The sequence below is a fragment of the Sardina pilchardus genome, chromosome 13 (genome assembly GCF_963854185.1).
Source record: "Sardina pilchardus chromosome 13, fSarPil1.1, whole genome shotgun sequence".
NCBI classification, from domain to species: Eukaryota; Metazoa; Chordata; class Actinopteri; order Clupeiformes; family Clupeidae; genus Sardina; species Sardina pilchardus.
The window spans coordinates 3,007,755-3,031,409 of record NC_085006.1 but is presented as its reverse complement, the minus strand read 5'-3'; the positions used below and the strand labels follow the sequence as shown (position 1 = coordinate 3,031,409).

The 23,655-nt window shown below is 43.6% G+C and overlaps 2 protein-coding genes across 4 annotated transcripts in view; both read right to left on the bottom strand.

The window, feature by feature from the left end:
• Positions 1 to 1,210: 1,210 nt before the first annotated feature.
• Positions 1,211 to 6,046, bottom strand: zgc:153372 (uncharacterized protein LOC767695 homolog). Of its 2 annotated transcripts, none has more exons than XM_062552957.1 (11): positions 5,996 to 6,046; positions 5,245 to 5,332; positions 4,964 to 5,097; positions 4,574 to 4,724; positions 4,353 to 4,489; positions 4,109 to 4,178; positions 3,424 to 3,505; positions 3,047 to 3,178; positions 2,593 to 2,735; positions 2,231 to 2,344; positions 1,211 to 2,049 (listed from the first exon to the last, which is right to left on the bottom strand). In XM_062552957.1, the coding sequence occupies exons 2-11, from the start codon at positions 5,272 to 5,274 to the stop codon at positions 1,903 to 1,905; spliced, it is 1,140 nt and encodes a 379-aa protein (XP_062408941.1). In that variant the 5' UTR covers positions 5,275 to 5,332; positions 5,996 to 6,046; the 3' UTR covers positions 1,211 to 1,902. The 2 variants fall into 2 exon arrangements, with proteins under 2 accessions (XP_062408941.1, XP_062408940.1); XM_062552956.1 differs by lacking the exon at positions 5,996 to 6,046 and adding an exon at positions 5,488 to 5,679.
• Positions 6,047 to 13,402: 7,356 nt separating this feature from the next.
• The window catches only part of nrip1a (nuclear receptor interacting protein 1a), a 31,411-nt gene continuing 21,158 nt past the window's right edge, over positions 13,403 to 23,655 (bottom strand). For both annotated transcript variants that reach the window (XM_062552377.1, XM_062552378.1), the window contains exon 2: positions 13,403 to 19,207. In XM_062552377.1, coding sequence (XP_062408361.1) covers positions 15,325 to 18,774 — 3,450 coding nt within the window. In that variant the 5' untranslated portion in view covers positions 18,775 to 19,207 and the 3' untranslated portion in view covers positions 13,403 to 15,324. The remainder of the gene's footprint in view (positions 19,208 to 23,655) is intronic.

Sequence of the window (23,655 nt, the reverse complement as noted above, 5' to 3'; positions counted from 1 at the left end):
TTTTATTATTATTATTTTTGTTGTTATTATTTTATTATTATTATTTCATGTATTTTTATTTTATTATTTTTATTTCCCCCTTCCTCCTCTATAATGCAATGTATATTTTCTTATTATTATCTTATTTGAACATCTCTTGTTCCTCCATGCATTGTTTCTGTAATCTCGGCTTCATTGAAAATGAGGGCTACCCTCAATGACTCTCCGAGAATAAATAAAGGTTGAATGAATGAATGAATGAATGGTATGATGGAGGGGGTAAAGTAAAACAATCATATCCATGTACAGGCTGCACCTGAGCCAGAATTTAACCCCGCCCACAAAATGTTGAGAAATAGAATTGAGTATGGATTTGTCAGGCTACACCTGAATTTTAACTGGGTCAATAACAAGACAGCAGAACATTAGAATCAGGTGCTGTGTCCACCAATCACGTTTTTTACGCTGAGCGCTTCGAGAAGTGTTTATTGTTGCTAAGTTACTAAAACAACGCTGTGAACTCTGAGCTACATAGACTTTATATTGAAAATTGTCGCTGTCGGCGCAAAAAACGCGATTGGTGAACACAGGGCCTCAATGTGTAACCACACTTTATGATCAGAAATTAAACTAATGTTTCCTGTGTCAGTCATCAAACTATATGAAAATGACTAGTTTGCTCAGTATTTTTCCTGACACTTTTCCTGAAGACAATAGACTACTATCAAGAGTACAGCATTTTTTCAAAAAAAAAAATTGAAATGTGCATGACTTTACACCTGATATAAGCCTTGATCACATATGGATGCTCCACCCACAGACTATCTATTACAGTATGCTATGCTCAAATGATCAATGATCAATGAACATCATGCTGTTTGGTTGGGGCAAGAGGAAAGTAAAAGGGAATGTACTGTAATAATGAGAACTCTGTGTTGGCACTCTGTGTTAACTACACTATGGTTGCAGTTAAGGGACAGAGTTGATCTAGGTGATTCAACACATTTTACATCCTGTACACATTAACAGATGACCTGTGGGTGGACTACCCAAGTCAAGTGTTACCAAAGTGTCAATGACCTCACCGAGCTAAATGTCCAGCTCACCTGCCTCGCTGCTCTGTGTGCCTGGGGTCACCCCTAATCTACGGCTCAACCAACTCATCTGCATGGAGAGGAAATGTCACATGGTCCTCAAGTTAGAACGAAATAAAATAACATTTGCATTTCAGTGATTTCATCCTGTTGTCATTTTAATAAGTAACATAATTATTCCTGTGTTTAATAGCCATGATTTTAGACATTTCTTGTAATAATATGCTTGTATTGTAAATGTATAATTGAGGTCTTGAAAAGCACAATGGGACAAGGTGACACTGTGGTTTCTACAGACAGTCAGGCTAATAGACACAGCATTAAGGCTCCAATGAAAGGAGAATACTAGAAAATCACTCAGTAAAATGTACAAAATAATTACAGCATTAGGTTAGAGAGACAGCTAATCAAAGAGATATACTTTAGCTTTAAACATTACAACACACAATCTGGACAGATTCAGTCTTTAGGGCAGATGGCTTGAAATGGTTCACTGATAATAAGCAGCATACTGTACCTACATGGATCATGATTACTTTCAAATCGCCATGCTCCTTTAGAAAATAGTTCTGAAAGGCAGCTAATCAAACCACCTCACCTTAAAACAAATGTTTAACAAATACATTTACTCAACCATAACACATGAACTGTTATTTATGATCCTACATGAGGGTTTCTTCTGTTAAACACACCTTCGTAATACAATTGTGAGTTCATCTAAAGGCCATGTGATCTCTGGCATGTTCTTCCACTTAATCAGAAGTGTTCAAGTCCTAGATACAGCTATCTATGGTTCAGGTGGCATTGACAGCATGGTCGGTGATCCTCCTCACTGTCCACAGGCCCCAGTGCTCCCACCTCCAGCACATGCTCCGTCAGACTGTCCCTCTGCTCCTCCTCCCACTCCAGTCTTAGAGCACTGCTGCACAGAGGCTCCCAGCTTATCGGCCAGTAGGAAAGGGCTGAGGTGGCAATACTGCACACGTACACATATCACCAGGCAGACAGAGACACACACACACACACACACACACACACACACAGAGTTAAGTAAACTTCCAGTACCACAAGAGAAGTACACTTGAGTATCTTGGTGAGCCCATTATTGTAGACTTCAAATAGGACAGAATATTCCAGCTGAAGACATTTTTGGGCACCTTTGAGGGCTTCTGATGAGGGGTGTCCAACATCTGGATGCTGAAGTCTGCAGCGAAGCGGCTGCACTGTAGCACAGTGGCCATCTCGCCATCAACCTCCACAGCAACGTTGGTCTGCCATGACACAAGCAGAGCATTAGCACTGATGCTAATAACACAACACCTGACTCTTTGTGTTCCTTCACATGCAGCATTACTTTGGGACTGATTTTACGACACACTCTTTCCAGAAATGAAATGTGCTTGTAGAATCTGAGGCATCAGCTGTAGCAGTAGAGTGAAGAATGGTAGGACTACAGATCAGATCGATGCTGCCCCCTAATTTTGGACCATGCTGATGAAAGACCGTCAGGGTACTATACTTTAAAGGAATGTGAGGCGTCAAAATCCAGCTGTTCTGCGCAGTCCAACACCGTTCCTTTGTATGTCACCAGCGCGTTCTTCTCCAAAGAGGTCTTGGGCAATTTAAAGAAACGGTATGTTCCTGAGGCATACTTAACACCACCTAAGGAGAACAACTCACAGTTTGTAGGGGTTTGAACATTGAACACTAACAACAACAAATAAATAACAAGATTACACCACTGTCACCAACACCTGCACTGAATTAAGATTCTACATCTAACAAATAGCAACAAGGACAGAGGATGCAACAACTGAGGAGAACGGAAATGAAATAAATAGCTTGTGTCACAGACAAGAGTATGTGAGCAAACCATTTCCATAACCTACAACTAATTATAAAACAAAGAGCAGCAAAGGGAAGTATTTCATGGCAGCGCCTGTTACATATAAAAAAAATAACAGAATAATGACCTGCTTTTTTTAAGAGTTCACAGTTGTGGACCACAATATGAGTAGCAGCCACAAGGTAGGGAGTGCTGAAGCCAATCTCCTTCACCATGGAGATTAAATCCTGCCAGTAGAGGGAGCCAGCCATGCCTTCACCTACCACCCATCCAGTCATACAAAATAAATACATACATACATAAATAAATACAATAAATAAACACATTCCAACATGCTACTGATGAGATTTGGTACATATCATTTATTGTGACAAATGAGCAGACCCTAGCAAGACAAGACTATCCTGTGGCTTGCTGGTTTAGGAAAGAGAATGAAGTGTAAATGTCAATATATGCCCCTTCCTGTACACCAGTGCTAATATTAGTGTCTAACAAAGCATTTACCCCACAAGACAGGATCTTCCTTGAAGGATTCTGGCACGACTTCATTGGCGTACAGATCGCTGAAGTAGAGCTCCCCTCCTTCCTAAGAGATAAATTATGTCACATAAAAATGACACAGCATAGTCACAGACTGAGCACTGTAGGCTACTGCACGTCTACATATGCGACTGCGTTGGCGGTGTGGCGTTACTCTTGTACTGCGCTGCAAAGGGTTAGCGCTTCAGCTAACCCTGTTATTTCATTATCGTGGTGAAATACAACAGCAGCAGATGTGAGTACTTGACCTTCCCTTCCTTACAGTTCCATGATTACACATACACACCAGGGTTGCATCAAGCTGGCACGTTAGATATGATACAGAGAGTCGACATGCAAAACAGCTCAGTCTCACCCATGTGACATCAGAGCATACCCCTTTAAGGTTTTTTATTGTTTTTGTGGGCTGATTTGTTATGTATTTAATCATGACCAAATGTATGCTTTATACGGTATTCCACACACATGGCTAGATTTACTTATGGCTTGGCAGTCTAGCTGAAGGTCAAACATGGCTAATGGTAATATATGCAAGGCTGTTAAATTTTAAAGGGACACTTTTCTCTTTACTGTGTGTCCTCAGGTGGGGGCTGAAGCAGCGTCTCCATATTTCCCCGTGACACACAGCCCAGGGAGGCGAACGGCTCACCTTGAGCACTCTGTAGGCTTCCGCCAGCACGGCCCGCTTGTCAGGGCACAAGCATATCACACAGTTAGACCTGCACAAAGCCAGAGTCTGCATTACCACAAGCCACAGACAGATCTCATCTTATATGATCGTGATGATTGTGAGCCATGCAGAGGATTATCCCTCTGCTCATGCACCACACTCTACATGTCAGCATTGACTTCATTGAAACATAAATAAAAAGTGAAATACAGTTCAAACCTACACCACCACATCCAAAGAGTTACTCTGTATCCCAGCTTCCTCCAGCTTCTCCATATAGCCCTGCACAAACACAGTGTTGGGCTTTTTGTAACCAAACTTCTCCTGGTGGTACTGAACAAACTTCTGCGCAGCAGAGACCTATCAGAAGAGAGAGACAGGAAGGTTACACAAAGCATAAGGTCCATGTGAGTAGGCTACTTCATAAGCTTTTGTAATACACACCAGTGATTCTGTCATGTCGATGCCAGTCACTTGGCCATGCTCCCCAACCATTTTGCTGATGACGTAGCAGTCCCGTCCAGAACCACTGCCCAGATCCAATACTTTACATCCCTCCACCTTCTCTGGGATCACAAGACCACAGCCAAAGAACCTGCAGCAACCACACCATCAGCATCATGCACCCAAATGATATGCATTAATGTCTGAATATGGGCCAGAGAGTTAAAGGACAAGCCTTCATTATAAAAAATATCTAAGGGTTATTCTGCAAAAACATGTCAGGCATGCTCCTACATGCCTAACAGTACCATTCAAATATTTACGGATATCTGTCAAACCACAGGCAGCCGGACAAGAGGGCAAGTGGAACTCTCAAGGGGTGAGGGTTACCTTTTGCACACCTCAGGGTGAACTTCTTTTAAGGCATCACGGGCGCTTTTTCGCATTAAAGTTGGAGGCCTGGAGCACGACGTAGCACTCGTCTGCAGATCTGCAGAAGTTTCCAACCGCGAGCCATAGTAATTCTGTTGGATGCATAAATTTCATGTGAACTTGGGAGTTTTACGGTATTTTGCTTACAGTAATATGGCGCTATGAGTTTAGTGGCCTGCAATATTAAACATAGCCTATGCATTTGTAAAATCTTTAAAACATGCAATGTAGCAGCCTACCTTGACACTTTCGTGAACTTGCGACGCCATTGCGTCCTTTGTGTAGCCTTACTTTGTTAGGGAACTATGTTGCTGCTGCAAAACAACACTGCAACATATAATGTTACAACAACAACGGGGTCAAGTCATATCAAACACAGTGACATTTGACTAACATTTGCTAGTTTCTATCAAATAGGTGTTTCGGTAAGATTTTTTTCCTGTTGAGTAAACATGAGTTCGTCAGCTGAAGCTCAGACGTACAGTAGGCTATGTCTTTAATCGTTCCGTTCTTCTTACAGTAACACATCAACCGCTCCAATCTATCACTTGTATGGCTTCTGCACGATGTAGGTTAAATGGTATAGCTTAATCAATAGCTAGTCCAACCCTTTCAGAATGGTAGGGGTATGCGCTCTGCGTAAACAGTTATCTAAACTCGATTCACCGCGGGCATGACCATTTCCGGTGCTGTGGAGCAATCTTGGAGCGCATTGCCTTGTGTATTTCATAATAGGCGACTTGCCTGTTCGAGTCAAGGATTTCTGACAACAAACTCGGTGGCCCCAGAACTGCATTTGGAATACTGGTAATTCACCAGTAACAACAAAGAATACATTTTCCCCTTGGATTAATTCATATAAACCCAAAGACATTTTCTAAACATGTTGATTAATGCACTACAGGGTCTCCTGCAATTCTAATTAACTACGCAGAGAACTTACAAATGTGGAGCATATGAGTTAGTTTTAGGGTAGCTGATTAGACTCACCTTACAGTCTCTCTCTCCTCAAAAGAACTCAGTCACAAACTGTAGTCAATTTATGTCGGCCTCAGGCTTGAACTCTGGACTTCAGCAATGATACTGTACCAATCATTGTGACTCATCATGATAATAAATAAATCATAATGTATCAGTGCAAAAAGCATACTGAGTTTGCATGACAGTGCATGTATCACATTGTTGTGGCGAAGATGGTAATACAATTTATGTTCTCAAGGTCTTCATGAATGTACAAACAGGACTTAATTCTAATTCTACTGTGGGCACTTAACAATATTGGATAGACTAAAGTTTGATCTTGATCTTGCTTGAATTATGGTTAAACTAAGAAACAATCAAGATTGATCCGTTTGCCTGTTTGTGTCATTAGCGAAACACAACAAATTGCTGGTGTAATGATTAAGTCTCTGTTAAAGCGCATAATTACTGTAGCTATACAGATAGACACCGCTAGACCGTATACAGAACACAAATATTTCACAGTGGACAAAACCTTCCCCTTTCTTATAGACCTATAACTTCTCTTAGACCATCACTGTTTGATTGACCCAATCATTACCAAAATATGTATTTTGTAATATTCCTTTAGCCTAAAAGTGTCCATTGAAATTGGCACAGATCCACCTGACCGGTTTAGCCTACACATTTCGTTGGAGCACTTGGGCCTTCAATCATTTAACAGATATTACATTTAATTGAAAACTGTTATTTAATCAGCTCGCATAATATGTTTCTTGGTTTACATAGGCTATGCTTGCTACATTTTTTAAGCACAACTGATAACCTTGACCTTGCATTTGCATCTGAAGTTTACTTGGGACAAGATTTACTCAAAGCAAAACATTAAATTAGTCTAAACATGCACAACAACTAGGCTAAGCTTAATAGGACTTCAAGGTTTAGCAAGGTAACAGCCTTTTTGAACATAATCATCAGGACGCTAAGACATCATGTCCTGTTCTTACCAAAGAGCTCTCAAATGTTCTATTTTAAGATCTGTTCCTATGTTGCCAACCAGCATCACCATGTTCTGCAACCCACACACATAGTCCACTGTAATGACAGTCTCTTGGGCCTACTATAGACTTTAAGAGCTTCTCAACATTAAGAAGTTTCCTATCTCTGAGCCTCATGTTCCCCATCTCTGTGTGTTCACTTATGCATTTACTTAAGCTTATAATAGTTGTGAGGGGTTTTGTTTTAGTAGGTGTCTCCATATCTCCTGCCTTCTGCGGCCAAAAGTCGACATACATCGAACGTGAATACATCGTGCCAATAATGTGATGTGTTGTGAAGACATTGTACCAACTATGTGTTGTGATCTCGCCACTGGAGCGAGGATGGTGTTATGAAGACTTTAGCATGAGTAGCTTCTGCTCAAAATACCTGTCTGATAAGTGCCCAAAATGCATTGCAATGGCTGCCAAGTGGAGGGACTTGCCTAAAAGGACAAGTGTCTCCCTTACAAAAACTATACTAGGCCTAGGCCTACTTCAAGTGTCAGAACTGCAGGTTTGGAGAAATTATTTGTAGCTCAGGAAATATAATATTCTGTAAATGAAACAACTGCAGTGCACATAGTACTGTACTCGACTATTGCACTTAACTACAGAAATCCAATATTTTGGACTAGGAAATATTATTGTACTGCATTAGGACTACTTCAAGACAAAACCTGGAAGCCTATAACTGCAGGGTTTTTCACTCTGCAGTGAGGGCTGGTGACCTCTCGTCTCAATTTTGCCATGATGTTTTTAGTTGTTATTGCTGTTCTTGTTGCAGGGGGTATGATCATGGGTATGATATGATCAGCCACATTGCCTTCCTTCGAAGTGATGCTAAATTCTTCCTCCTTGTTCTGAAGGCTATCTCGCATAAAACATCGAATTCCAAATGCACATTATAAGGAACATGATTAGTTCAGGAAGGCCTATAGAGCAGATATGTACAATGTGTGTAAGAGGCTGAATGCAAACCAAATTCAAATTTGGACACATGCTGACGTACTATTTGAATAGGCTACTAAAAGTGGTCGGAGAGCTCGCAAGCTTAGTATAGCCTACTTTCCATTATGTACAAATAATTCAAACAATGGCGTTGCGCAAGGTAAAACTAATGTATCCACCAATAAATTATAAGGAGCTTTGCTCAACTTTCAAATCAGCAGTAAATGGTATGTAGGTATATGGTATTAATTTAAGGTGGGCTACGTACCGCTTTTTCTTGTTGATCATTGAAATCTGAATCTCGCATGGTATTTTAATGAAGGCCTTGACTTTCAGTTTTCAAAAACGACCAAACGACATTCTCCTTCTTGATCGACCACACAGCGGCGCAATAACACCAAACACCCTAGCGCCACTGCCAATTCAAGGGAACAGGCGGTTGGCCGTTAGATTCCCTAAAGTGGGTAAGATAGATATCTGAAATACCTCGCGCGACGCGGCATCTCTAAAAGCATCCAATCACTGAATGACACCGATGGCTTCATGGTTTGTATTGTTTTCCCAAAGTCATTTATATCGATCTTTATCACTGTAGTCTGAGGATGAACGAGGCTTTCTTATCTAAATAGTCAATGCAAAATGTCTCAAACCATAAACATAGCAGTCAGGTCTATACCAAGTCGCACTGAATATGAATTTATTCCCATCCTCTCCAACATGATCTAGACAAGGGATGTTAAACAAAGATGCAGGCTTTGGTTGCACACCAAGGCCAAGGCATATAGAGAATGAAGAGGGGCATATCAGTCAAACCAAATGCATGCCTTTATGCATTTACTGATAGACAATATTGATCTAGAAAATAAACACTACATAGAAATGGTAGCATGGAAGTTATATAATAATAACAACAATAATGCTAACATTAAAAAAAACATACTTTATGTAATTGACTTAATCGCTAAATTAGGCCATAACACAAATATGGATCTGTGTTGTTAGCTGGCTGCTTGACACACAAAAGAACCCAGGTGATGGTCTGGGTTAACAGAAGGAGAAGGAGCTGAGTGGGGGTAGCCTGGGAATTCCCAGCTTTGGCAAATTTGGGATTTGTTCTTGTGAGGGTCTGCTGGTGCTCCCAGGCTAGAGAGGGAGAATGTGTTATAAATCGGTGGTTAGTGCTAGCCTGATTAGAAGGTCTTGACCTATGTATGCTAGCCTACCTTCAACATTTTACACCTCAGTGACCACCATATGACATACCAGTTGGCAGTTGGAGGAGGGAGTCTTGGCAGCAATAAGAGCAGATAAATAAAGCTTCTTGCAAGAGGAAGAAGCCTGATGTACTATGATGAATGCAGACATTGTTGTTTCTATGCCTGCGCCATGCTCGAGAACTCTTCCCACAGCTCGCTGTCTGACATTAAGCAGAATCAGTCAGCTGTGACCTCTTTTTGCCCTCTGTGTCCTGGGTCTCTCACAAAAGAGCGCACTGCTGCCTTCCAAAGGGCAGGCTAAGTATGTCAGTTTTTACCTTGTTGTAAGCAAATATCTGTGGGATAAGCCGAGAGACGTTTTTGCCTAAAGTGATATGCCATTTGTTAAAGAGATACTCTCCAAGTCTGTTTATTTTTACTCATCTTACTGTCAGTGTTACTTCTCTGGAAAGGTGAAAAACAGGTCAGGGACTAAAAAAAATCCTTGAACTGCAGAGGTCAAAAGGTCATGAACCCTTATAGAGGTTTCATTTCCGAGGCAGCTGTCAACAATAGGGTGTTTGCAGGATGGGAAAAAAAAACACAAAACGGGAGTTAAATTACTAGGCTTCAATAGGAATCTGCAGTGTTACATTGATAGTAAATTCATGTTGAGATTGAAGTAGGCTACCTTACCAGTTGTAGGGTGCAATTAAATTAAGAAAACGCAAAAAACAATCCATTCATCTTTTTAGCAAGAAGATTGTTTGATCACATATGGTCCTGCTGTCTGTGCCATGCGCTTGAATGGGCCAGTGGATGTTCACATAAGAGCTTGTTATCAGGCTGGTAGCCATGCTTTGTTTGGATGATTGTTGTCTTGTGATGGAGAAAAGATACAATTTTGGTTTGATGTTAAAGAGCTGACCTTAATCAAATCTCCTCTGCTAAAATTGTCTGTGACCCTTTGTACCACATCCAAAAGGCTTTGACCACTGGCTTAGCCTTGAACATCAAAGCCAGCATTTAAAAAAGACTCCCGCCCTTTTCTTCTTACAGAAGTCTCGGAAAAACAGATAGCTGTCAAACTCTATAACCTGGCCTCTGTTTGAATCACTTTCTTATTTGTTTAATTTATTTTCCCTTTTTGCTGTCAAGGCAGGCGAGGGGTTATTGTTAGTTCAAGCCTGACAAACATGTCCGCAGAGGGTAGGTTCACTGCTAGACTAAAGGTTACGCGAAGTTTAAGCAAAGGGTAATCATTGGAAGATCAAATAAAGTGGAAGTCAACGTCAGGGGATGTGTACAGTGTGACACAGGCGCCCTTCTACTCAGGAGACAAAACCTTACTGTTCACATCCGCTGAGCACACACATACGGTAAGTTCTCTTTCTCTCCCTCTCATATGTACACACACACACACACACACACACACACACACACACACACACACACACACACACACACACACACACACACACACACACACACACACACACACACACACACACACACACACACACACACACACACAATGTCTCAGGCACATATGCAGACACACACATATTCAGGGTCATAGTCATGCGCAAACTGAGCTGAGATTTCTCTTAACTTCTGCTCTGCCTTTGAACTTTCAGCCTTTCCAGTTAAAGACAGGCATTACAACACTCATCCATTTCCCATACATAAAATATGAAAACAAACCGGAAAGTCAGATGATTAGAACATCATTGTAAAAGTGGCACAATGTTACATATCTCTCAAAAAGTAATAATAAGAGAAACATATCATTAATATTGAAATATATGTCCCCTATATGAGGAGGGCACTTGTCATTCATTCATCCTCCCCTCCCCTTCTCATTCTAAGTTCCCCATGGCAGTACACACTGACTTTGCAAGTTGATGGGAAGCAGAAAAAAACAAGAACAAAATGTTTCACTTCCAGATTAGTCTGCCCTTTGGTAGGAAAGACTGAGGAGGTTATGGTGACTTTTTCAAGGTGCATGTAATGTCTTGTACATTGAGTTCATCCATGACGGATGTGTGTGTGTGTGTGTGTGTGTGTGTTTGTGCACGTAACAGTACCAACGTATACAGCAGCTGTGGACCTTTGAATAATATAAATCAGATGTAAGATTTACATTCTTCCACTTAAGCACAGGGGTCATTAGCTCTCATCTGCGCAGCAGGGCATACTTTATGTGTATTGTTCCACATCAGCAGATTCATGCCAACTGTGCAACTTTCTTTAACCCAACAAAAATGCACGCAAGCTCTCATCCAATTACCCGAGCGAGGATCTGTAAAACCTTCAGCAGGGACATGAAGTGTGTCATCCACTTATAGCGAGTGCTAACGCGGCTCTACTCCCTCTCTCCATCCATCAAAGCTCAGGGCCCAATGGATCACTGACAGGAGACTTTTTTGGAGGGAAATTTCAGTGCATTAGTTGAATAGGGGACCTGAAAGCTAAGCCCAGGCTTTTAGATGGTTAGCCCACTCTTGAGTTAAAAATGGCACCTTCGTCTTATGTAGTATCGAAGCTGTATTTAGGTTTTTCACAGAGATATTTCTCTCATGATCAATGTGGAGATTTTGCATTGTGCACGTCTCATAATGACCTGAACCGGAATGAACTGGACGTTTGTGCACAGCATTGGCTGAAAACAAAACAATGGTCTGTCAGCTGCAGGTGTGCGGCGTCTCTCCACCACTGCTGTGAGCAGCAGACGTTTGTCATATCTTTCAGTTCCGTGGAAAATCTATTGAATCAGGAGTGTGCAGCCCGATGACCTTGCTTCTCGTGATGCCAAGAGCCGTAACTCCCCTCTGCTTGTTGGTGTCATTTATCTCGCACCTCCAGCATGCTGCTGATTCACTCCTCTGACCTTGCGTCGCTTTTCCTGCCATTGTCTGCATGGCGCGGCGCGGCCCTCCGATAGGGAAGGCAGCTTCCAGAGCTCCTGCCAGGCATCCCGAAAGACACGCTTTTTAGTCTGACGAACCGCAAAGAACACTGCTTCACACTGCTTCAAAACGGCATTAGATTCTCAGACAAACTGCAACATGATTGTGTTTTTAACAAAAGGGTTTGTCAGAGAGAGAGGTAATTACTGTGTGTGTATGTATGTGTGTGAGAGAGAGAGTAATGGAGAAGATACAGTACCACTGTGTGTACAGTATGTGTGTGTGCATGGCTAAGGGAGAGAGTGGATCTCTGTGTGCATGAATTCTCTCTTCCATTTCTTGAGATGCAAACCGTGAGCCCGAGGCAGGCTGCTTTTCTTCACAGAGTGTCTCTTTCTGGAATAATTCTCTTCACAGGCCACTGATCTCTCTTGATGGTGACCCAGCTGAAGCTCGGGGTCACACCCACTCGATCACTTCCTTCCACATTTATGTCACAGTGACCAACAGGAATTAAGGTCACAAGTGAGGGCTCAGTGTAGTAAGTAGGCCAGCTACAAGGTTGAGTCTGAATATAGTCAAAACTTTCTCCTCTGCTCTGTCATTCATGTATGTATGTACATATCTATATTAATCTGCAAATCTAGCTCTCTACATTATCTTCAAAAGGTTTTGAACAACCTAGGAAAAATAGGGTTTAAATAATAGTAAAATATGTTATTTTATTTCATTTGTATTAAATTTATCAATTCAAAGTACATAAGAGGATGTACTAAATTGCAGTGTGTGAGAAATTTCAAAACTTGTGTCTGTTTCTATTGGTTCATATAAATATATTTGTGTGCTAACTATTAGATTCACATACACATCCATGGTCATTTGAGGAACAAACAAACCCAGCACATCCCCATTAGCTTCCCAAGCTCCACCATGTAGTTTTGTGATCTGGGCACCAAATCCCAAGAAAATGTAAACATATCTTTACAGTGTACCAACTATATTAGCAAAATTCTCCTTAGCAGACCAGCTAGCTTTTATTAGTGCCTATACTGTGCTGTTTGCAAGGTGCATTGCCTGTAGCGAATTGGCTTGCTAGACAACTCTGCTCCTGTATACACAGTTTGCAGCATATGTATATTTTACTAATCTCTCTGTGTTTATGTACTGTATGTATATACATTATACTATTAGTATGTGTGCGGGCCTGAATACGCATTGATAGACAGCAGTGAATGCTCAGCAATACACAGCAATACACAGCATATGTTCTCAGGATACTGTAAGTACTTTGAATATGTTAGGAACAGGATTTTCCAAGAATAAATCCATTTTATTCCAGTTGTGCATTTTAGTACTTTATTTAAAATCTGTGCAAGTAAACACCAAAAATGAAAACATTAAAAAAATGATAATATTAATAACCATAATCATAATATAGCAGTTCACCTGCAAGAAAACAATACATATATTTATATATATTTATATACTTCTTTAAACAAGCATTCATTCTGAAGCTCCAAAAAAATGATTTTAGCACTTGTACTGTGTAGAGCTTGATTGTTGGTTTTCTACTTGTAAAAGAAAAAAAGAACAAAATAAAGAAACAAAAATAAAACAAACAAAAAAACAAGTATAATGCACATCTGTTTCCAAAATTTTAAATGGTTTCTCTTTTTTTCTTCTTTTATCTTTTGTTCAGCAGTCTACTTCTTATGACTGACAGACAAATCACATTGTTTAATGCTATGGGCTTCATGACAAAATACCTATGCTTTAAGACTCAGAAGGTCCCCATGTCCAGCTTTACACAGGGACCATCCCATGCATCATCATGCAACAGGCAGTCAATATCAGACATAACACAACATGTTGCAGAACAGATTACTGTAATATTACCATGTAGAGACACATGCAAAAGAGGGACTGGAAACAAAAAGAACTTCATTTTCTTTAAAGTTATGTACAGTGTCACACAACAGTGTTAATATTTCCTCTGGGAATTTAAAACAGCTCTCTTTCATCCATACAAAATAGCTCATCTTTCATAAAGTTTTGGCTATTTACAGAAATATAGATTGTAATGAGTCTATGACAAGTCTTTTAAGGAAAAGAAAAACAATGAAACTAATACCTAGGAAAACGTAAGACTTCAAAATGTAACATTTCAGCAAACTTTCTGTGGGACACAAAAAACCCTTTTGCATCTTCGACCATCCTTCGGCAACACATCCATGACACTCCACAAAATAGCTTTGACTTTGAGCAGACTTTGGGTGTACCTCAGTCAACCTGGACCAGCCACCTCATGTGGATCTAACTCAGTTGACAGCAAACCAATGTTTATACCAAAGAGACTGCACTTGTCCAGTGTACGTTTATTCGCCAAAGCTGACTGAAGAAGCTATTGTCGTTACATGCCCCTTTTAGCCAATGATTTTTGTTTTTAAAAAAGTAAAAATTGACATGTTGGCACAGTTCAAATGCTACAACAACTTACACCAAGCAGTTCACCAAATAGTTGACTAAATGAATAAATTAAAGAGGCTTCAGAAAAAAAATACAAATTGTATTCAGCCCACATCACGTACCATGAAATGTGGAGACAATGTCACAGCATCAGAACATTAATCCATCGGCATTGCACCATCCCTGACTAAATGAAATTGATAATAGATTCCCATTTGGCTCAGTAATAGGGGCATCTATAATATTACAAACCTCAGCTGCAAATTTTAAATGATCATTCTTTGAAATAAAAAATGCTAGTTTCTGAGAGTGAGACACAGTCTCACAAATATAAACAAATTATTATTTTTTTTTACAGATTTTCTATCACTTTTAGTGAAACATTGTCGAAAATATTTAAAAGTACTGTTTGGTTGCACTTCCCACAGAAAGGGATCATATTAAATGTATTCTGCAAGTAAAAAAGTGTAACATAGATTAAAATGCTACAATCAGCTTTAAGTATGTATAGAACACAAGAACAAAACAAACAAGGTCATCAAGTGGATGGAGCACAGTCATAGATAAATGGAGATGGTTGTTTCTCAACTCAGAAAAATGGTATCTCTTCTGTGAAACAGTTTTACATTATACATGTAAACAAATAGCAAAGCAAAAGGAAAAGCAATGTTTTGCAAATGTCTGGGAATTGTTTCCTGCATTAGAAATAATTGCAGATTAAAAAGGGGAGGAAAGCCAAACAGCCACAAAGAAATGTCTCATCAATATACATCCACAGATTGACATGACTGTTGATTCGATCACTGGCATTTCTTAAGTGAACCATTGAGCCTCTGAGTTTCACTCTGAGGCCTCTCTGTATGGTCCTCTCCCATGTGTCTGGGAGTCAGGATGTGTTCAAAGCCCTGCATGTCTGCAGGTGGTTCCTCTTTTACCTTCACCTGCACCTGACATGCTGTCCGACTCCGCTCTCGCTCTTTCAACAAGTCTGCATTGCCCTTCTGTAGCATGTAGTACAAAATGGGGTTGGACCTCATCAGTCGAGGCGAGTCTGGTTGGGAGAGGTCCTCGTCCCCAGCAGTGGGTGCAGGTTTTGGTTTTGGAGACTGTGGTGTCCCCTGAACCCCCCAAGGTGATCCAGGAGCACTATGGCTCATGTGCCCAGCATTCAGAGACCTCGGGTCAGCTGGACCATGCAGTGGGACAGGACTACGGCTCTGGCCACTGGCTTCAGTGCTGTGCCCAGAGGGCTGATGGACCCTGCTGCCGTTGAAAGTGTAGCTGTGCTTGGGAGAGCCTGTGGGCCCTCCCGGCTGAGAGAGCTCCCTCAGACAGTTGTTAGAGAGCAGGAGTTGCTTCAGCACATTAAAGCCACGGCTGTCACTTGGAGGAGACTCACTGACAGGGCACCTCACCGGTGGGCTGTCTGCTACGGGAGGGCTCCGTTGACCTCTGACCTCCGGGCTGCCAGGCAACCCAAAGGCAGAGCAGGCGCTGCTGCCACCACTGCTGCCATTGTTGTTGACCTTCAGGGTGTCAAGGCTGTCAGGAAGCGCACAAGTCTCACTCCCTGTGGGTTGTGCTTTTGGCTCCATGGAATATTTCCGCTTCTTAGGGATAGTTGGCCCTTGGTGCTCCTGCTGTTCCTCCTTGACGGAGACCTTCTGGGAGTTGTCTGGGGTGCTAAAGAGGACAGCCCTTGGCTGCTTTAAAAGATGGCTGAGAAGGCCATCTCTAGGGATCATCTCTGGGGATATGGGCTCCTGCTTAATGACTGTCACATGAGGAAGACTGAGAGGACTGCTTCTACTGGAGTCTGACATCATACTCTGGCTCTGTTTGACCTCCCTGTCATGGTCACTGGCATGATGCTCCCCTCTGGGTTCCGTCTTCACTGTAACATCTCTCACAGGGCTTTTGGAGGCACCCAAACTCTCGCAGAGGCTCGACTGCAGCTCTTGGCAGTTGCCCCGGCCTGCCTCTCGTTTCCTCTTGCCTCCCACTTTGTCTTTGTTGGTGGCATTTCCCAGGAGAAGCTGGAGCACGGTCCGCCTTTCCAGAAGATTCTCGATTTCAGAAGTGGACTGCGCGGATTCGGGCCGCCGTGGGGGTATTAAGTAGGTCCCTTCTGATCTAGGTGAGGGGCTCTGCTGAACTGGTGCCGTGAGACTCTCCAGTAAAGTCACACTGTGATCGAGCTTCATTTCCTGAGGGTGCCTCTGGACAGAGGGCATGGAGGTTTTGAGTGGTGGGGATGAGCTTGCGCTTTGTTTCCCAGACTGGGCTAAATTCTGCAGTAATTTACTGGCACTGAAAGCGGGCTCGGTGACACTTGGCTCGCTTGGGAAGGATTTGTTTTTACACAGATCTAAGGGAATGGACTGTGAATGAGAAGAGTCATATAAACTGTACGGGGAGGATGTACTGCTGGTGTCTTTGCCATATGACAAAGTAGGTAAGATCAGGGGACTTTTGCTAACAAGTCCACATTGAGGACTGAGAGTCCTTATTTCCTCACACCTATTAACTACAGTCTGTCTGGCCACTGGCGCCCCGCTAACCTTGGGGATTATGACCGGGTGCAAATCTGGATTATCCAGACTTTTGTTTACATTCCCGTTATTTTTATGATCTAGCAGCAACTGTAAAAGTGTAACCTTGTGATGGGGCTTCATTTCAGGGTTACTTTCAAGCTCTCTGTCCTTGCTGCAAACTGCAGAGGGTGGAGGGGGTTCGGGCTTCCACTTGTTTATCAGACTCTCAGTAATTCTGTCTAAAGCTGGGGAGGAGGAGGTGGAGGAGGAAGACGAGGCGGAGGAGACGGGTGCTGGGGCGCTGACCCTCCTGCTCTTCAGAGAGAGGTCTATTGGGGAGCAGCTGGAGCTGCTGCTCTCGGCGTCACTGCTGTCTTTGAGGAAGCTGCTGTCTGGACTGGAGTGGCCCCCGTCAGAGAGCACAGGCGAGCCCCGGTTAGACGCCGCGCTCAAGTCGCTGCGCAGGTGGCCCTGGCTGTTGAGCTGATGCTGTGTGTTGTGGTTGTTGAGCAGCTGCAAAAGTAAACTGCTGCAGTTTTGAGATGGCCTGCTGGCGAAAGGTCTCTCGAACGGCCGCCGCTCTCGGAAAGGAAGCAGTGGCCGAGGGGAGCCCCCTGTCCTGCCGTGCCCCGGAGGAGTCCCACTTGGACTCTGCCTGCTGGAAGCCGGTGCCATAGTGGGGGCAGATCCGTTTTTGGCTTGTAAGGAGCTTACAGTGTCTGATGTGGTTGTCTGTTTTGTGTCCTGCGTTTTATGCGTGGCCATGGCTGCCAGCCTTTCGCTTGCTGACCGCCCAGCGAGCTGTGCTTTGAGGGCTTGCTCGCGAGAGTACTGTTGCAAGTGAGCCTCGCTGGACAGCAGAAGAGCCAGCTGACTGCAGGCCACGCTGGGGCGGGGGGACGGGGCTGGACTGGACCGAATGTTCACCAGGTTGGCCACCGCTTTCAGCCGCTCTGCACAGGAGAGGGACTCCGTGGAGGAGGACTGGGCGTTTTTCTGCAGCACCTTTGGCGACTCGCTTTGCCTCTCTTGGCTGGCCCGCCTGCGCTGGTAAGGCACACTGTTGCTGTGGTTCTGGACTTTGCTCTTCTTGATCAGGCCCTTGAGGCGACTGGAGGCCGACTCGCGGCACGGCCCCGCCTCTTTCCCGTCCTCCGCTTGGCCCTTGTTTATGTTCATTTGGCCGCTGCCCTCCTGCTGCTGCACCTGCTGATGCTTCAGACTCTGGACCAGCTGCTGTGACAGGGCCACGTTCTGGAGCCTGGAGCTGAACGACTGCAGCAGGGACGCCAGCAGCGTGCTCTCGCCTTTGCACTTAGCAGAGCCGTTCAGGGCAGCGGCATGCTCCTCCAGGTCTCTGTGTCTCTGGCCATTCAGCTCTGCTGGGGGCGATGGCCTCTTCCTGCTCTCGTGCTCCATCCAGGCCTCGGACCTCAGCAGCCGGGCCTTCTTGAGGTGCTGGGTGACCCCGGTGTGGGGCGCGGTCCTCTCTGGCTCGGTGCCTTGTGGCGGTGGAGGGGCATGGTTAGGTTGCCCTTGGCCTGGCGCAGGCGCTTTGCTGTTGCCTTGCTCCTGGTTGCCGTGCCCAGCCTGGCATCTCTGTGTAGCTGTGGCAGCCTGCCCTCCGGTGACCTGATGCATGAGTAGGCCTTCGAGATACGTTAGAACAGCAGAATCTTGGTGCGTCTCAGGGCCAGGTTCCTCCCCATGAGTCATGTTCAACACTATAGTCTCTAATATGGTTCGCCACCACGACAGAGAAATCAAAAAGAAATAAAAAAAGATTTTCCTCTTCTTTCTGTCCTTTTTAAGCTAGGAATCTGTGATTTTGAAAATTACAAAAAGGTACAAAATGTAATGATGGGGATGTTTTTGATCCAATCTTGAAGAACAAAAGGAGCATGCATCAGATTTTTTCACAGATTAACCAGATGACCTTGTGTGCGTCATGACTGTCCACTGAAGAGGGAAGTTCATGTGGATTTGTTACAGCCCCCGGAAAGGATTGAACAGGGGCATGTCAGAGCCTCCCCTGTGAAATTCCATGGCAGCCGCCATGCGGTCAGTCTGCCCCAAGGCTTCAGGGATGCCTGTGAAGATCCTCGTCCACAGCCTAACCTCCTGACCACTGGCTCACCCACAGAAGAACCTACAAGACAAAAACAATTCAGTATGAGAAACCCTGGAGAATGACAGAGTAGCATTGCATACAAAGGATCAAGCTGCCAAACATTCCTGCAACGATTGCATTATTGCATTTTACTGCTAGGCACTCATTTCTCCCTTGCAATTAGATTAATTCAATTTGATCACAAAATAAATTGTGTGCCCACATAAGCTAATAACGTTTGGTCTTTTAGGCTGTCTCAAACCTTTTTCCACGATAAACAAATTACTGAAATTGATATAAAAAAAAAGACTGACAAATAATACTATTGAATTCAGCAAGGTTTTCAGATTTACAAACAGGTTTTGTTCCAAAGAAAGGCTTTCCCACTCACTGCTCTGGAGGGTATGTGTGAGTGAGGCCAGGCAGGCAGGCAGTCTGGATCTAGCCCTAAAGCAGTACATTAAATGTGGCTCTGTTCTAGCATGCATGCGCTGGGCCTTCCAAGAGCTCGCTTCCCCTCTCATGCGAAAGATCTTGGCCAAGGATTAGTCCTGAGCACGCACTTACGTGCACACTGTCACTGCACTCACTCACTTGCCCTTTCCTTGCCCAGCTGCCACACGCATGAGACCAAGGTCTGCCGAGGACTCTAGGGTAGGGTAAACAAGGTCACGGCTAAAGGAGCAAGTTCATAACCTACAAATAGCCCACTGCTTATTGTGACCACTGGCAATGAGGTGTAGGAATTAGAGACTTAGAGACTAGAGGCTCAAAATGACTACAATATACAGCACAGTGAAAGACAAAGAGACTTGATTGATTGGCCAGGTATTAAGTGAAACAACAAGACAGTGTAATCCCTGCAAAGATGAGATGTTTTGACAGAACTGGTGCCAAGATAACCCACTTGAATGCCAAGAATAAGACTACTCCTCCATATGCACTTTTAAAGCAACAAAAAAAACCCATATAGGCCAAGACTGATGTCTGACTCATTGAACCAAACATGATTGGAGAAGGTCCAAGTTTTCAATGTTTTCAAAGTTATTACGAGAAAGAGACCATGAAACCACAGCAAGTGGAGGCCCTTGTGTGTGAGTGCCAGTGTGCCACTTATAATACCGTTTAGGTCTGAGTCCCAGAGCAGGCTGTTACGGGGTGAGCCTGTGTGCTGTGTGCTCTGGCCCTGTGTTGATGCTGTGTGTGCGTGCCTGGGCGCATGTGTGTGAACCTTTATGGAGAGGAAGCAGATCAGTGTGTTTGAGGTCACGCCCCTCATGCTCCCATTCCCTCCTCTGCGGTCACCCCCACCCCCCTCCGCTCCCCCAGAGCTGTGTCAGCTCCTGCCTGCTGCCTCCCTGCTAACCCGCCACCAGCTGTAGCCCACATGCCAACACCATCATTGTACTCTGTGTGTGTGTGTGTGTGTGTGTGTGTATGTGTGGGTGTGTGGGTGTGCTCTGCCCTAAAAGTGGTTTGGTTTACTCCAAAAAATGCTCTACATTTTCAAAATGTAACAACCGTTGTTGTTGTTGTTGATGATCATGCCACCGAATCTAGTATCTACCTCGAAATGAAATGAGGAAGCAATACCGAGGTAAAGAAGCACGCGAGCCTGAAATTAGGAAGAAGACTGTGGCGGTTGATTTGAGTTCATAGCTATAACTAACCTCCTGACAACTCTGTGGGGAATGACAGCCATTTGAACCATCATTACACTGATTTTGCAGCCCACGGTTTAGCCCAGTAAATTGGATATCTTTGTCCTTTACCACTGACCCTGACAATTAACCCACACATCACAGAAGTAAGCAATGAAAACCACTCACAAGGGAGTTAAATGACAGCATTTCGGCCCAGTAATTAAAGGCTTGGGAGACTTCGCCAGAAAACGAGGGTGATCTGTTAAGGTGGAATAATAAGCCTGTGGCTCCCCGTGACAAACTAGGCCAACTCTGACACTACTTAATGGTCAGCCCATCTTCAGAGCAGCCCAATGGGTGGCTCTAGCACTAATTGGCACCTGAACTTGCGGGTTCGACAGAGAGCATCTGAGTGGAGGGGAGACCTTAAGGCCTTGTCAAGCTGCTACCCTGCATGACAGAGGTACTTGACAACAACACCATTCCCTTTAACGAAACGACTGAAGAAATCCCAAAACAAACCTGCCCACTGTGGAAAGACCAACTGAGGCCAATCATGAACACACATCCTTCTGTTGTTGTCGTGTTTTTAGAGTTACGCGAGATCAGCTTGTGCCCTAGCCAGTTTAAATGGGATTAGGGGGTTTTAAATACACACTGAACTGTCTTGGTCATGCTATTTCTGTTCAGTGTACAGTGTTCAGCATGTAATTATAGTCTCAAACCACTCTCATACACTCTCAATTTCTTCATAAATTAATTTCACCATCAAATCTATTCGCTACATAATAATAATAATATATTTCATAACATTATAATGGTATAATTCAACAATTTCATATCTGTTAGATATGCCACTATTAAGCTGATATTTCTGTAGTCATCTCTAAAAGAGAACTCAAAGATCTTTTGTTAGATGAGTGACCTGATTAAACAAAATGGTAAAAAGGATTTTGATATCTGGTTTGAAAGTCCCATTTTGTAGGGCAGAGGTGTTAAGATGAATTGAGCCCCAAAAAAGTAGCAGATAATAAATTACATCCCCCTTATCCAGAAATTGTAATCCATTTGTGCTATTTAAAATGCATGATGAAGCAAAAAAAAAAACCCTGCAAGATCCCCCATTTCAAGTCAAGGTCATTCCTCCTCACTGCTGAGTCTCTCTAGTTGATGCAACAGCTGGCGCCCATACAAGGCATTAGGTTATAATAAAAAGTGACAAACCTGCCCTTGTTGGTGTGGATCACGTCTAATACCTGACAACTCTTGCTTAGCATATGTGGCCCGGGTATTAGCGATGTCTCAAGGTTAGATGTGATTTACAAAGCAGACAGACGCCCAGCTACTGTAGGACTAAGAAAAGACAGCCACAGCTGCCTCAGTCCGTACCACCAACAATAAGACTGCCTCGTTAGACAGAGGCGCAAAATCACTCGCGTAACTGCAACAAGCGCATTCCTGAGATAGCGTTCAGTGACTCAGTCAATCAGGGCCACGCACCACACAAACTAGGTCACTGTGACCTACTTCCAAAGGAGCATGACGGGCATCACGCATCAATGTTTTCACTGATGGAGCACGCCCCTCTTTGTGGCTTCGCCAATTACAAAGCAAGACTTGAGCAAGTTGGGTGGTGGGGGGGGGGGGGGGGAGGTTGGCAGTGTTGAAAAGAAAAAGAAGAAAGGCCTGAGCTTGACCTACATACACACAACCTAAACATGTCTCCTGGTCCTTTGAAAAGGACTACCCTCCCCCTCATAGGTCAGTGGAGAGGAGTAAAACTAGGCACACACTCTATTAACAGGAAACTGAATATTGAAGCCAGAGAGGTTACTTACCCCTCGGACAGATTTAGCACAAGTGTGTGTGTGTGTGTAATTAACATCAGGAACCACAGCTCTTCATTGCACTGTACTGTACTGTACATCACACATCTGTGACCGTTTTGTCCCATCCATTTGGGTAAAAGGGGGAGAATGAAATGGATAGCGAATAAACCTCTAAAGTCACAGCAGAGGAAGCCTTGCGAGTTGCGACCAATCCACCACACGTTGCCTTGGCTGAGAAATGTGTCCAGGTCTGACAGTTAGGAAGGCAGAATAAATATTTGTGTTTTCTAGCCTAGATGAGGAACACTTGTGTTTCCTGAGGGGAACATTTAAGTGGGCTTGGGAAATAGTACAGGAACTGTTTGTCTGTGATATCCCATGATAGCACTCCGTGTTCCTTCACATAACTTCATGGAGGTGCCTGTTATGCTGCATGCGCTAAACGGCTTTGGAGGGCCTCATTATGAAGGACACACCCTCTCAGGAAAGAGTGACCTAAATCAACTACGAGGTCTACGTGATTGAAAAGGATGCGTAAAGATATACAACAATTTCCCCAGCAATATCTTACCACACCTCAAGGCTGTACAGTACATGAAATAACTTAATTAAGTCGACAGAGAACCATAACACAACATTAAGCAGCATTTGACTTATATAATAACCTAAGGGGTTTCTCCATATCTAACGGCAATCAAAGACGCAAGAGTGGAACAAGAGCAAGCCCATGCTTCTGCACCTCCACATCAAGCTTTAGGAGAGGCTTAGCAAGCCCAGTCACACAGGCACTAAAAGCATCATTAGGTCTGGCATCAGAACACACAGTGGGAGTGAGAGCCTTAGCAGAGACCACATCAGGGACGCGCCCTGTTTGTGCCATATGCTGGCTACAACACTGCAATGCTTTCATCCCAAAGCTTCCTTGGAGCATGGCCTTATCTCAAATCCACTGGAAAGATCAGATAGAACGCCATATAGAAAATCCTTAGGCTGGATTGTTTACAAAATTGATGAA

Excerpts from the sequence above, each read along its gene's own strand:
- zgc:153372 (XM_062552957.1), bottom strand. The coding sequence starts at position 5,274 with ATGGCGTCGCAAGTTCACGAAAGTGTCAAG. Across the intron at positions 4,725-4,963 it reads CACCCTGAGGTGTGCAAAAG|GTTCTTTGGCTGTGGTCTTG; the intron begins GTAACCCTCACC and ends TGGTTGCTGCAG. Across the intron at positions 3,506-4,108 it reads AAGCCTACAGAGTGCTCAAG|GAAGGAGGGGAGCTCTACTT; the intron begins GTGAGCCGTTCG and ends TTTATCTCTTAG.